We start from the raw sequence: 13,200 nt of genomic DNA, 5'->3' as shown, positions 1-13,200 counted from the left end.
ACCATGACCATCAACTGTAAGTTATAACCCTTACTATTCATACCGCTTTACAATCATTATTTGGCCCTAGTAAGTAGGTGGACATTCCCAAGGTCACTTTAGCATCGCTCAATGGTCGTCTATAAATTATAATCTCACCGTAAAGTAAAATTCCATACCGTTACACAAACTAATGGTCATGTGAACTCAGTAGCTCATTAGGAAACTAGTTTAACGTTCGGAGTGATAGATTAACGTTAGACTTTTATTGTAAACAAAAACAGTGAAATGTAGGTACATCCAATTGACAGTCATAAATAGGACAAAACTTCTGTCCTGGACTTCACGACTAGTTACTATTCAAATGTCATAAAAGAAGTAATATTAAGTTCATTAAATGTAATTACAACCTAAAATGATTTATTATTGACACAACAAATTATCAAATTTGTTTAATTGAATATAAAGCGGTTTTGCTTCGTTAATTGGTTACCTTCATAACCGTTATAATATGAATCTCAACGGAGAAGCAGCGTATAACATAAATCACAAATCTATAAGTACATCAAGCGAATTTGAATAGGAGAGACGAACATGTATATGCGAGCAATTGTATAGGCAAATTTATAGTCGAATTGCATAAGAGCGCAACAAGGCAAAACAAAGACTAATAATAGGATTTGAGTGCATACATACATTGGGGGAGAGAATGAAGGATCGAGTGATATTTAAGCGATCAACATTTTAACTAGAGTCTATCGTGTACTCTAGTGATCATAACGGAACAAAGAAATAGACGAATTGTTACTATTCAAATAACATTATTTGTTAAGTAAGTTCATAAAAGGCCTTAACCAACATGTAACCATAATCGAAATTGGTTATAAGATAGTTGCTATAAACAGTCCCTAGTTTTCTTTTTTTTTCTTTTTTTTCAATATTAATTATATCATCACAATGAATTTTATTTTAAAAATATAGTTTTCCCTATTTAGTAATAATTTAGGCATATCCCAAATGAAAAAAAAACGATATCCTCCCTGACAACTATTGGTTTCAGCTGACCTAAATCAAAAAGATTTTCTTTTTTCTTCTTAAATAACTACTGACATAAACTAACATTGACAATATGAACTATAATAATAAGTGAAATATAAAATAGAATTCGTTATTCAGTTGTTGAAAATTCAACCAACAACAAAAAACTGATCAATACAACCTACTTGAATGGTTTCTTGTTATAGAAAATATCAAAATAGTGTAAGAAAGTTAGGAATAAATATATTGACTCATGTATTCAACTAGTGAAATTTCTAAAAAATCTCCACAAAACCCATTCTGATAATAATAATCACCTGCTCACTAATGACGGTCTCCAAAAGGTATTTCCTGGAGTCCTAGTGAGAAGTCGTGAGCAGTGGAGTTCAATCGGGTTTGTTGTGAGATAGTAACTCACTGATGACAATGGTCGATGGTGACTCAACTTCGTGGATTGGTTGAAATTAGACATTAACACCCTTAGATACCGACTCAGTAGTCTAGATTTTAAGCACATGCGCACCAGACTCATAGGTCCTTGATTCGAACCTCGTGAGGTGGGATCGTGGTTGCGCAGTGATGACGAGTCCCACAATAGAACGGAACGGCCATCCATTGTTTCCAGGTTTTCCATGGTGATCTAGCTTCAAATGACTCATGATCTCAACCAGTGAAATAAATATATTGTAAAGTATAATGTTTCACTATTAAAACTGATATAGTATTACTGACGAACTATTTCTATATTAAATTGTTACTTGAAGAAAGTACTCAGGGTTAACATGTAAAACAGTCCGTTCGCCCATCAGCCAGCTACAACGTGGGATCAGGCTCATTTGTGCATTGGTCTAAGTTGCCATACCTCATTAGCACAACAAGATCAACACCAAATTTATAGAAATAGTTAATTCAATGGTGGTAATATATAAAAGAAACATTGCATATAAGGACATAGAACAGGAAGTAATAATTAGTTCGTAGAAAGAAATATATACAGCAATTTTAATCTCACGGTTTAAGGAAAGAAAAAGAGTGCACACACCTACGCTATTGTGATAGATTCTGAGACATGTCACACAGAATCTCCAAACATTGGTTACTATAGTCACGCGGACCCCAACCAAGTAGTCTGCATCTACCAACATGACTCAGACTAGAAGTTAGTGACTTCAAGGACTGATGACAAGTTTAGATTTGACCCTTCCTCACTTTCTTTAACTATATCCAACACTAGTCAGCATTGTGCGTCGTGGTAATCGGTGTTCAGGCATACGTAACACGTGACCCAACCATCTCAGTCGATGAAGATTTACAACCTCATCAACTGATTTACTATCATTCCCTAATACTCTCCATCTAACCTCACTATCACTTACCCAGTGATCCCAGCAGATGCGAGCAATATTTCTAAGGCATCTGTAGTCAAATACTAGTAGCTCACGAGTATCTTAAACTCCTAATGGCCACGTTTCAAAGTCGTAAATAGAACTGAATGAACTACATTGCAGTATACTCGTCCGTTAATCGACAGACGGATATCTCGCCTTCGCCATAGTTGGTGACGTAAGTTGGCAAAAGCCAAACGAGATTTTCGAATCTGTGCTGAGATTTCATCAGACCTCAACCCATTAGAACTCGTCAGACTTCCAAAATAAATGAAGTTGTCAACGCGTCCGACTACTTCACTACCTATCCTTAGTTCAGGTGTTAATGCAGGCCAGCTCTGGAGCAACAACTCGCATTTAGAGGGGGAGAAGCGCATCCCAAACATTTTGGCATTTTTGCTCAGGAATGATGATGTAAAACATCACAAATGTATAAAATGTACCATATGAATTGAACTAATAATGACTGCTATACTTAAATAGATTTCGAAAATAATTCATTATAACTTCTAACAAACAATGATACTCTGTCAACATAAAAAACTTGATGTAAATAACCTAGTGGGGGATTTTGAGTAATTTACGATGATGTAGAATAGATTGAGTTTTGTAACTTGGTCATTTACAAACGAACTGAGTGTTAAAAAAGTTAAATTTTATTTTATTAATTCGATTATCATTGAGATCATAAATCTATCAATGTTAGACCACCACTGAAAATATGAAAGCACTAGACGACCATTTCGTTCTAGTATCTCCACAACGCTAAACTGATAATCACCAAGTACTCACTAGTGACTAGCTTCGAGAGGTAATTCTTGAAATTCAAATGAGAAGTCATAAACAGTAGGGTTCGACTCCGTCAAGTGTGAAGTGGTCACTCACTGAAGACATTAGAAAACGATTGCGCATTATCATAGATTGGCAGTCTACACGTTAAGTGTTCGTGCAAGACCAAAAATCGTAAGCCTGATATCTGCTTACGAGATCTCTGACGTGCACTACTGTGGAGTTCCATACTAGGATAAAACAGCCGTTTAGTGCTTCCAGGTTTTTAATGTTGATCTATTCATGATCTCTATAGAAAGTTAATAATCTCCACAACCTTTATCTATTAGTCACTCAAATAAGTTGTTTACTATCAGAAAAACAATTCATAAATCTAAAATACTAAAAAAAATTTAGATTGTGTACTAAAACAACGACTAATTATTTACATACTTCATATTACGTAACTGTCATCAGTTATTAAAAAGAAATTTTTCTTTCCCATATTTTAGTTTACTAAATATGTCAAAACAATATTATATTATAACTACTATATAGATTATCCTACAATTGGTTTGCATTTGCACTAGTAACAAAAACTCACATAGAAACAAGTCAGTATTAAGTATTGATTGAATAATTTCATAGAATGAATCAAATGTACCTTGAATTAGTAACATTCGGAAGTGTATTCTTCGAAAGGATCCTATAATAAAATTCTATGCAATTCCTCAGTTAATTAGAATAAACCATTATGTTATTGAATAAAAAATAGTAGAAAAAAGAATTCAGTGAAGAAAATCTCCTCTTCTTGACAAAATCATTTACTACAGATTGAAATCATGAGTCACTTGAAGCTAGACCACCACGGAAAACCTGGAAGCATTGGACGGCCGTTTCGTCCTAGTATGGGAATTCCCAATTGACGCACGATTCCAATCTGTGAAATTTCTTAATTCTCCACAAACTCCTTCTGATAAAATCATTTACTTAAGTTGTACATTCGTATTTATAGTTGTATGGTAAATATATGTCTATAGAAAGATAGAAAAGATTGTATTATATGGTGATTTGAGACTCCAAATATTAGATGTGGTTGCGTAACAATCAGGGGATTCGAGAAGTATATAAGGAAGAAAAAAATTTTCGCTTTCTAAACACATCTCAGAACACTACCCCACATGGCTTTCAAAAGGAGAATACAAAACAATTATAGGTTCAATACACGAGAATATAATCAACTCTAGATAAATCACTACAAAACAGCTTTCTTTCAAAATAATCTACACAACCAAATGAACTGGATCGAAGGAAGGTCGAATCAAAAACTTACGCACTGCTGAGGCGTTGGTGATCCACCAATCTAAGCTCGAAATCTGAGTGCGAAACTGATACATCCAAACTCACATTGTCCCTTCGTCCTAATTTCCTTCTACAGTATGTTTTAGTCCTGTTTTTTGTTTTTAATTATTGTTTTGCAATTCCAAGCCGTAATCAGTTGTTATTCTCCTCTAACAACTGTTCACAATTATTATTCATTTAATAGTTGAGTTCATGAGTCAGTTGAAGCTAGACCACCATGGAAAATCTGAAAGGACTAGACGACAATTTCGTCCTATTGTGGGGCTCCTCAACAGTGCGCATCCACGATCTCAATTTCAGGATTCTAACTCAGGACCTTCGGCATCGTGCGCAACTTCGTGGATTGGTTGAAATTAGTCATTAACACCGTTCGATGTCGACCAACTCAGTGGTTTAATGATTAAGCGCCCGCGCAACAGACTGATGAGTCCTGAGTTTGAATCTCTTGGGGGGGTACCGTGTATGTGCACTGCTGAGGAGTCCCATACTGGGACGAAATGGCCGTCCAGCGCTTGCAGGTTTTCCATGGTGATCTAGCTCCAATTGACTCATGATCTCAACTATCGAGATTACTAAGATCTCCACAAAACCCCTCCTGATACTTTATTAGTCTTATTAGAAGATACTATTACCATATATTGTGTCACATCTCGATGAAATGATATGTGATTATAAAGTGGGGAGATCCTATTTTTCGGTTAATGTAAAAATTTGAAAACTGTACATTAAATAATTCACTTGCAAATCTTCCATCCTTCATGATTCTCCCTAATTTACAATTCTTTTATGTTTCTCTTTTTGTTTTCTTTAATTCAATATTCTCAACCTGCTTTTGATAGACATTTCACATCTGGTTAGTGTCACATACTACTTATATCGACAGATATAAGTAGCATACACCATTAACATACTATTAAAGAAGGAATTCACACTGTGCAATTTAATCTCACCATTAATCTAAACATTCTTATTGATGATATATCTACTTAGTTAAAATTTTCATTCTATTAGTTTAATGGAAATAGAATACCGTTGAAAATTTTATCCTCAAAAACAAAGGAGAAGAAGAAGAAAATCGAAGAACACATTACGCTTATAAATCGTAACAGGCATAAGAAGAATGAATAGCAATTGGATAGAACTAGAAAAGAAAGCTTAGGATAAAATGGGTTGAAGAATGCTGGTCAACGGCCTATGCTCCATTGGGAGTAACAGACGTAATTAAGTAAGTAATGATTCCACTATTCTCTTTCTTCATTTATTTATCAATTTTCTATATCAATTAAAAAACATTAATTAAAGGTTACCACTTTTATATTCTGTAAATAAAATCAATTTAGGAAATGAAACCGGAAAAGTGATTTATGCACTAGTTTAAATTAACTTGTTGTCCATTTAACTTTTATTTAATGTTAATAATCATAGATTGAGGTCAAATACCGAAAAATTTATTTATATGCAAAGTAATTTCAAATCCTTACAATACTCTCACTCTCTAGATAGATAGATAGATAGATAGATAGATAGATAGATAGATAGATAGATAGATAGATAGATAGATAGATAGATAGATAGATAGATAGATAGATAGATAGATAGATAGATAGATAGATAGATAGATAGATAGATAGATAGATAGATAGATAGATAGATAGATACAGTGATGTTAGAAGTTTAAGGGCAAAACAAACATCAAAGTTATCAGGAAGCATTAGATGGTATTTATTTAACAAATTTTAATATTAACAGATTATTAATTAGGCGCAATTCCTATTGATAAATATAAATTTGTTAAACTAGTTTTCAGAGATCGTTGATTCGGAAAAAACTTTGACAAAGTGATCTATTTTTTTTTATTGTGTAGTAGATTAATACTAAAATTGAGATAAATAATCATAACTGATCAATGATTATTTAAAAATCTATTTGTAACTGTGTCAGAATCTTCAATACGAACTTTAAGATAGTTCGACTGTACGAAGCTAAAACGTAGAGAACTACTATAACCATAATCAAAATGGTACAAGTATTTATAAATAACTGTCTACACAAGATACTCAACATTCATTGGCTGAACCTTCGAGAACTACCACAACGATAATCAGAAATGTACAAGTATTTATAAACAATTGTTTATACAAGATACTCAATGTGCATTAACTGGATGACATCAACAATAGCCTTCTGTGGGAGAGGACAAATCAACTTCCAATTGAAGAGGAAATTAGGAGAGGACGTTGGAATTGGATAGAACATACATTGAAGAAATCACCAAACCACATCACGAAAAAAGCACTAACTTTTAATACTGAAGTGGAATGAAAAGCGCAAGGCCGAAGAACACATTGACTTGGTAATTGAAAACAGACATGAAAAGGATGAATAGCAACTGGAAATAACAGGGAAGGATTGCTCAGGACAGGGTTGGATGGAGAGTGCTGGTTTTGGCCTATGCTACTTCATGAGGAGTAACAGACACAAGGAAGGAAGTATTTGAAACTGTGTTCCTATTCCTGCATAAAATGATAATAGCTTGATGAGTTATTTAGTTAATCAACGCAAATAATTCATTATCTACTTAACTTATTTCTTGTATTTTCGTGGTTTGAAAAACACAATATCATTTGTTTATTAATTCAACAAGTAATGATAGAGCTCATGAACCGATTGATGTTAGACTGAGACCGAAGGCCTTGGGTTGGAATCTCACGAGCGGCATCAAGGATGCGCACTGCTTTGGAATCCCACCATAGGATGAAACAGCCGTCCAGTGTTCCCAGCTTTTCAACGTTGGTTTAACATTAATCGGTTCACGATTTCAATCAAAACTTAATAATCTTCACAACCCAATACTGATAAGTAATGATAAATTAATTTTACAGATATTTTAATTAAAGATCTCAAATTTGACCAATTCAGATGTCACGTCTATTTAATGTTCAATACATTGAAGTAGACGTAGATAAGTTCGTAGACAAGTAGAAGTTCGGCAAAATGAAATAAATTAGTTAAATAGTTGATATTATCAGTGTAACTTTTCTCTTCCCATAGAATACGTGTTCATTGATTTTAAAAACAAAATTATTGATAATAAGTACTGACTGTGGGTTATGGTATAAGTATACTGATTGCCAATAAGCTGGACACGTATTATTACAGTTTAAAGTGGAAGGTTTTCTATTAAGGTACTGTAGAACTTTCAAAGCTTATCGCTTTTCGCAGTAAAAAGAAGTGAGTGTCGGTTATCGATCACTTTTAAAACCTTGGTGCAAAAAGCAAAGGTTGACTGGAACGAATCTGTGACTAATTTCTATAAATTATTTATATTTAATTAAAACTCATGTTTCTAGAATTCTGAATAGTTCTTTGTCAAACTTTTCCATGAATTCGTTTGAAACGATTGGCATAGAATTGGTTCTTATGTAACTGTTCAATATGTGATCTCGTTAACTCTAACTGATCATAAAATATGAATTCCAGTTATCTGATTTCATTTACAATAAAATTTTCATTTGGTTAGCAGCATACTATTGTAATGTGAATATGATTTTCCCAAACGATTTTTCAACAAAAATTCAATGTTCTTCAAATACCATTGCTTTGACAGATTCATTACATATGTGTTTACATTTTTCAATATAGATTACATATTTTATCTTTAATCAAACTTTTGAGTTAGTTCACTATTACAGATTCAAATCTCGCGAGAAGGGATCGTAGATGCACATCGCTGAGGAGTCCCACAATAGGACGAAACGGCCGTCTAGTTTTCCTAAGCTTTCCATGGAGATCTAACTTCAATTGACTCATGATCTCAACTATTACAATTATTACAGATTTGTCAATAATTTATTCTATCTATCATTTAGTGTGATATAAAAGAAAATTAGCCTTATCCTAATTAATACTCTGTAACTCATAGCATAACACATCGCTAAGCAGATAAATTACAAGTTACATTTTCTCCTAGCTTCAGTCACAGATTATTAGCCGCTTTGATAAGTTAGCAGTTTACAAGTGGCTGTCAGTCACTTCTAGTCTGCCTCCTTACTCATGCATATATATGAAGAAGACTGAAATAATGCAAGTATATAGTGAATTAATCATCAGGAATTGTCTTTGTATAATCATTAATAAATCCATAATCCCCATCAAGTCAGTATTTTTATTATGGTTTAAGTAAACATTTTTCACTTTATTCTCAATACATTTCTTACACGATGAGGTAAACCTTTTTAAGAACAGTTCTAATGAGTAAATGAGATACTATACCCCAAATGTCATTAACATTAATAATTTCATGACTTAGAAAGTACAATTTCAAACATATATATATATATATATATATATATATATATATATATATATATATATACTATTATTCTTTGGATATAATAGTGTAGTGTTATGCAATTTCACGCAGCTTATTCTAGCTTCCAGTAAAGTCAGTTTATCTATTCTAATCAAGCTAGATTTTGACCATGTCAACCTTGTCAACCTTGACTGGTTTTATGTAGGCTCATATGTGTGTATTTCTTATCTTACTCATCATATGTCTGCAACGTCTTTTTGTGTGACTATAAATATTGACTAACCTTTGATTAAATCGAATTGGTTTACATGCCTTCTTCACTGTGTATCATTTCGTTTCACTCTCTTCTATTCGCTTCGTCCCTCTGATTGTCTGTTCAGATCAATGGTTTTACAAAATATAGGTATTCAAACATCCATTCTTGTATTTGACTTATTTCATTCCGTTATTCACCAACGCGCATTAAGTCGGTGATTATAGACGAGGATCGATTATATGTATATTATCAGTAACAATCATTCGTACCATCTAATTGGATTCAGATTTAAGGCCACAAAAACAGCGTACATCACCGAAATTTCAGTATTTACTAAATAGATTTTATTCATTTTATAGTAAAACTGTTTTTTAGGTAGAATTCAATTATTAACATTGTTTATAGCTATGACATACAGTATGTCAATATAACAATAATGTGTACATATTATTTTCAATATAAACCAATATTCTTATAAACCATTAGCCATTTTTATATTCCCATAATGAATTATCATGATATTTCTTTTTAATGTATTATGTAATTTTGCAAATGCCTGACATACAAACTACAATTTTACAATAGATGCGGTGGTTTTTTCTCAACAACATGAATCCATTATGTCTATTATAATGAATGACAATAAATAAAGTCATATTTGTTTCTAATAGCAATCAAATAAATAAGAGTGATATAAATACACTCTTAATGATAACTATTGGAGTCAATATAAGCTAGACCATCAAGGAAAATCTGGAAGCGTTGGACGGCCATTTCATCTTGGTTAAGAATTTTCAGAAGTGCATATCGACGATTCCGCCCAACTAGATTCGAACCCAGGATCTATTGGTCTTGAGCGTGAACGCTTAACCTCTAGACCACTGAGCTGGCCGGCATCCAACAGTGCTAATGTCTAACTTCAACTAACTCACGAAGTTTTTTTCATTAACAAACAGATACTTTTGAGTGATATGAATAAGCTCTTAATGATAACTATTGGAATTAAAAACTGGCTTTCATCATTATATATATCTTGGACGAAATATATGATGTAACCTTTTTGAATAGGTAATACGATATGTCATAAGGAATATCATATATCCGAAGGGTTTTTTTGGTTAAGCGCCTGGCGCGAGACTGATAGGTCCTGGGTTCGAAGCTCGTTGGGTGCGGGATCGTGGATGCACACCGTTGAGGAGTCCCATACTAGAACAAAATGGCCGTCCAAGGCTTCCAGGTTTTCCATGGTGGTCTAGCTTCAGTTGAGCCATAATTTTAATCAGCGAATATCATGCACTTTGATTTATTTAACAACAACAAAATGTATCTATTTCATACAGCTCAAAATTTTACGTGTTTCCTATAGCGATGTTACAATCGATAAACATTTTAGATTAAGCAAATATAATAACAGAAATAATGCACAGTTATAATAAGTTTAAATACAGGTCACAGTTTACTTAAAGTTCAAAAGTTATATTAAATTCTCGTTTGTGTTACTGTACAAGTTTAATTATTATCAGTATAGGGTTGTGGAGTTCATTATGTTTTCGATTGAGATCATGAACCGACTGGTGTTAAACCACTATTGCAAACCTGGCAGCACTGAACAGCCGTTTCGTCCTATTGTGGGACTCCTCAGCAATGTGCATCCACGATGCCGCTCGAGAGATTCAAACTTAGGGCCCTCAGTCTCGCACGCGAACGGTTAACTTCTAGACCACTGAGCCGTTTAATTATTGTCATAAAAAGGTTTACTTTGATCTCATACAGTGAAATCGATCCTGTTAGTCTACCCATTGTTCAATGGGAGTTAGACACTATGACTGGCTGTGATTAATTCACTTCGAACTTTATTCATTTATCTAAATGAGACCATTGAAACTTATATTAATTAGTAAATTCTCTCGAGTTTTAAGATTTTTTTAAATTTTTGCTATGAACTAAATTTAAGTCTCAATATGTTTTATCATTCTTAATGTGGCTACAGATGAATATAAATTGAAATATACTATTGTCTGTCTTCATATATTCTCTTTTGTATGAGAACATAACGGTCATGAATGAATTGTGTATATAATTATGCTATGTTTGAAGCGATTACCAATTCATCTAATTTGAGGAGGGAATGAAGATTCTGTGACACAATGACAGAAAACTAGTTATTCTGACGCGTCCCAGCCCTGCTAACTAGAGAAAATAGTCCAATTTTGAATTGGGGAAATATATTTCGCAAACACCCAGAAACATGAGCAATAACAACAGGTACAAATCAAACGTATATATACAGAATAAAATTGTCCTTGGAAAATGTTACAACATGGCATACTATATGATACAACAAACCAATAGTGTTTAAGATCTTCCCAAGTGGGAAATACTACATGAATGTGAAAATGAGCGCTTCTGGCGCGAAAACAAGAAATTCAAATTCTTAAAATAAAATTACAAAAATAAGGTATTTACCAAGTCAGTTCTATGGATCTAACATCCCCAATAAAATGTAATGCAAGACACATGACACTTGCTTACAAATTTCACCAATGATACGATCATTCAGTCTATCATCTTAAATGTATAAATGTAGGTTAATTTATTTTATTCAATATCATGAATTCATATATTTAATATTTTAAGGTAAATTATTCAATCCAAACTTATAATAAAAACATCTTTAAACAGAGACCAGTAGAGTTCAGTCATGTCACATATAAGACAGTTATCCAGCACAAGTAATGATAAGTAGTTTAGTAATATCATAAATTCATTCAAGGTAAATTAATGTACTAATGTACTATTTGATACTACGTCAATGATCCAAATGTCAAACATTCGACTGACCCCCCCTCATTATAATGGAGTTATGAATATGAACCAAAGGGAAGTCATATATTATAACGGAACAATTATCAACGGCTTCTTGGTTTTCAGTGATCATCATTAATTCATTTCTCTATAAATCTAATCAGCTCACTGAAGACAATGGTGGACGGTGGAGTAACTTCATAGATTGGTTGAAATTAAACATTAATACCGTTGAATGTCGGTTAACTCAGTTGTTTAATGGTTAAGCGCTTGTGCACCAGACTGATAAGTCCTGGGTTTGAATCTCGCGGGGGCGGGATTGTGGATGCTCACTGCTGAGGAGTCCATTACTAGAACAAAACGGATGTCTAGTGCTTGCAGGTTTTCCATAGTGATCTAGCTTCAAATGATTCATGATTTCAACTATTGAAATAATAATAAAAATAATATGTTCATAAGATATGACTTACTTTTTCCTTTCTTAGAACCTGTTGTTGCTCCATACATTATGATTCTTAGTAGTATATATATATATATATATATGTACATATATTCAGTGTTTAATTTGGATGTCTTCTTCAATCACACTTATATAATTCATAGCATAGTTACAATTTTGATTGTTTTAATCAATGTAGTATAGAAGTGGATTTCTTTTTAAACAAACAAACAAATAAATAAACATAATTCTTCTTATTAAAATTGTATTGAATATGCTTTAATTGTTATATTGATAATGTAAATTGGATTGAACTACTTTGTATTATTATCATGATTATGAAAATAGTCAGTGTATTATACATGTATGTTCATAGGCTTAAACGATTATCATCCAGTTACTATGGGTTAATAATGAATGAAATTGACAGAACAGAAAATTGAAAAATTGAAACTGAAACGGTTTTTTTTTCTTCAAACAAACATAGAATCCATTTGTATACAGTAGAAATGAGATTTATATTCATCTATTTATATATGATAGATATACAGACATATATGTATATTCTACTTCTTTGATTTTATATGTCTGTCTCTTGATCAAACGGTAAAAAGTCTTGTCAAGTTGATGATGAAGAAAATTATCATGAAAATATTTTTTCTTATTAAAAAGTAAAGATGAATATGTAGTATCTTTTTAGTTTAGATGTTTAATTTACTTATTTATGCCTATGATCCCTCATGAATGAGTATAAGGCATTCAACGGAATTCTTCATCCGGTACTTGCCAGTTACGTATGCCCGAACAATGCTAACCGGTGTTCGAGATGGTTGGAAGAAAGTTAGGGGTGGTTAAA

General features: G+C 32.8%; 1 protein-coding gene across 2 annotated transcripts in view; it reads right to left on the bottom strand.

The window, feature by feature from the left end:
• KCNIP1_1 (Kv channel-interacting protein 1) overlaps positions 1-12,839 on the bottom strand; it is a 38,928-nt gene extending 26,089 nt beyond the window's left edge. For both annotated transcript variants that reach the window (XM_051213873.1, XM_035730204.2), the window contains exon 1: positions 12,376-12,839. In XM_051213873.1, the coding sequence (XP_051069887.1) occupies positions 12,376-12,454 (79 nt within the window). In that variant the 5' untranslated portion in view covers positions 12,455-12,839. The remainder of the gene's footprint in view (positions 1-12,375) is intronic.
• Positions 12,840-13,200: the final 361 nt, after the last annotated feature.

Source organism: Schistosoma haematobium, chromosome 3, assembly GCF_000699445.3.
Source record: "Schistosoma haematobium chromosome 3, whole genome shotgun sequence".
NCBI lineage: Eukaryota > Metazoa > Platyhelminthes > Trematoda > Strigeidida > Schistosomatidae > Schistosoma > Schistosoma haematobium.
The sequence above is the reverse complement of the archived record's forward strand: the minus strand, read 5'-3'. Positions and strand labels throughout refer to the sequence as shown.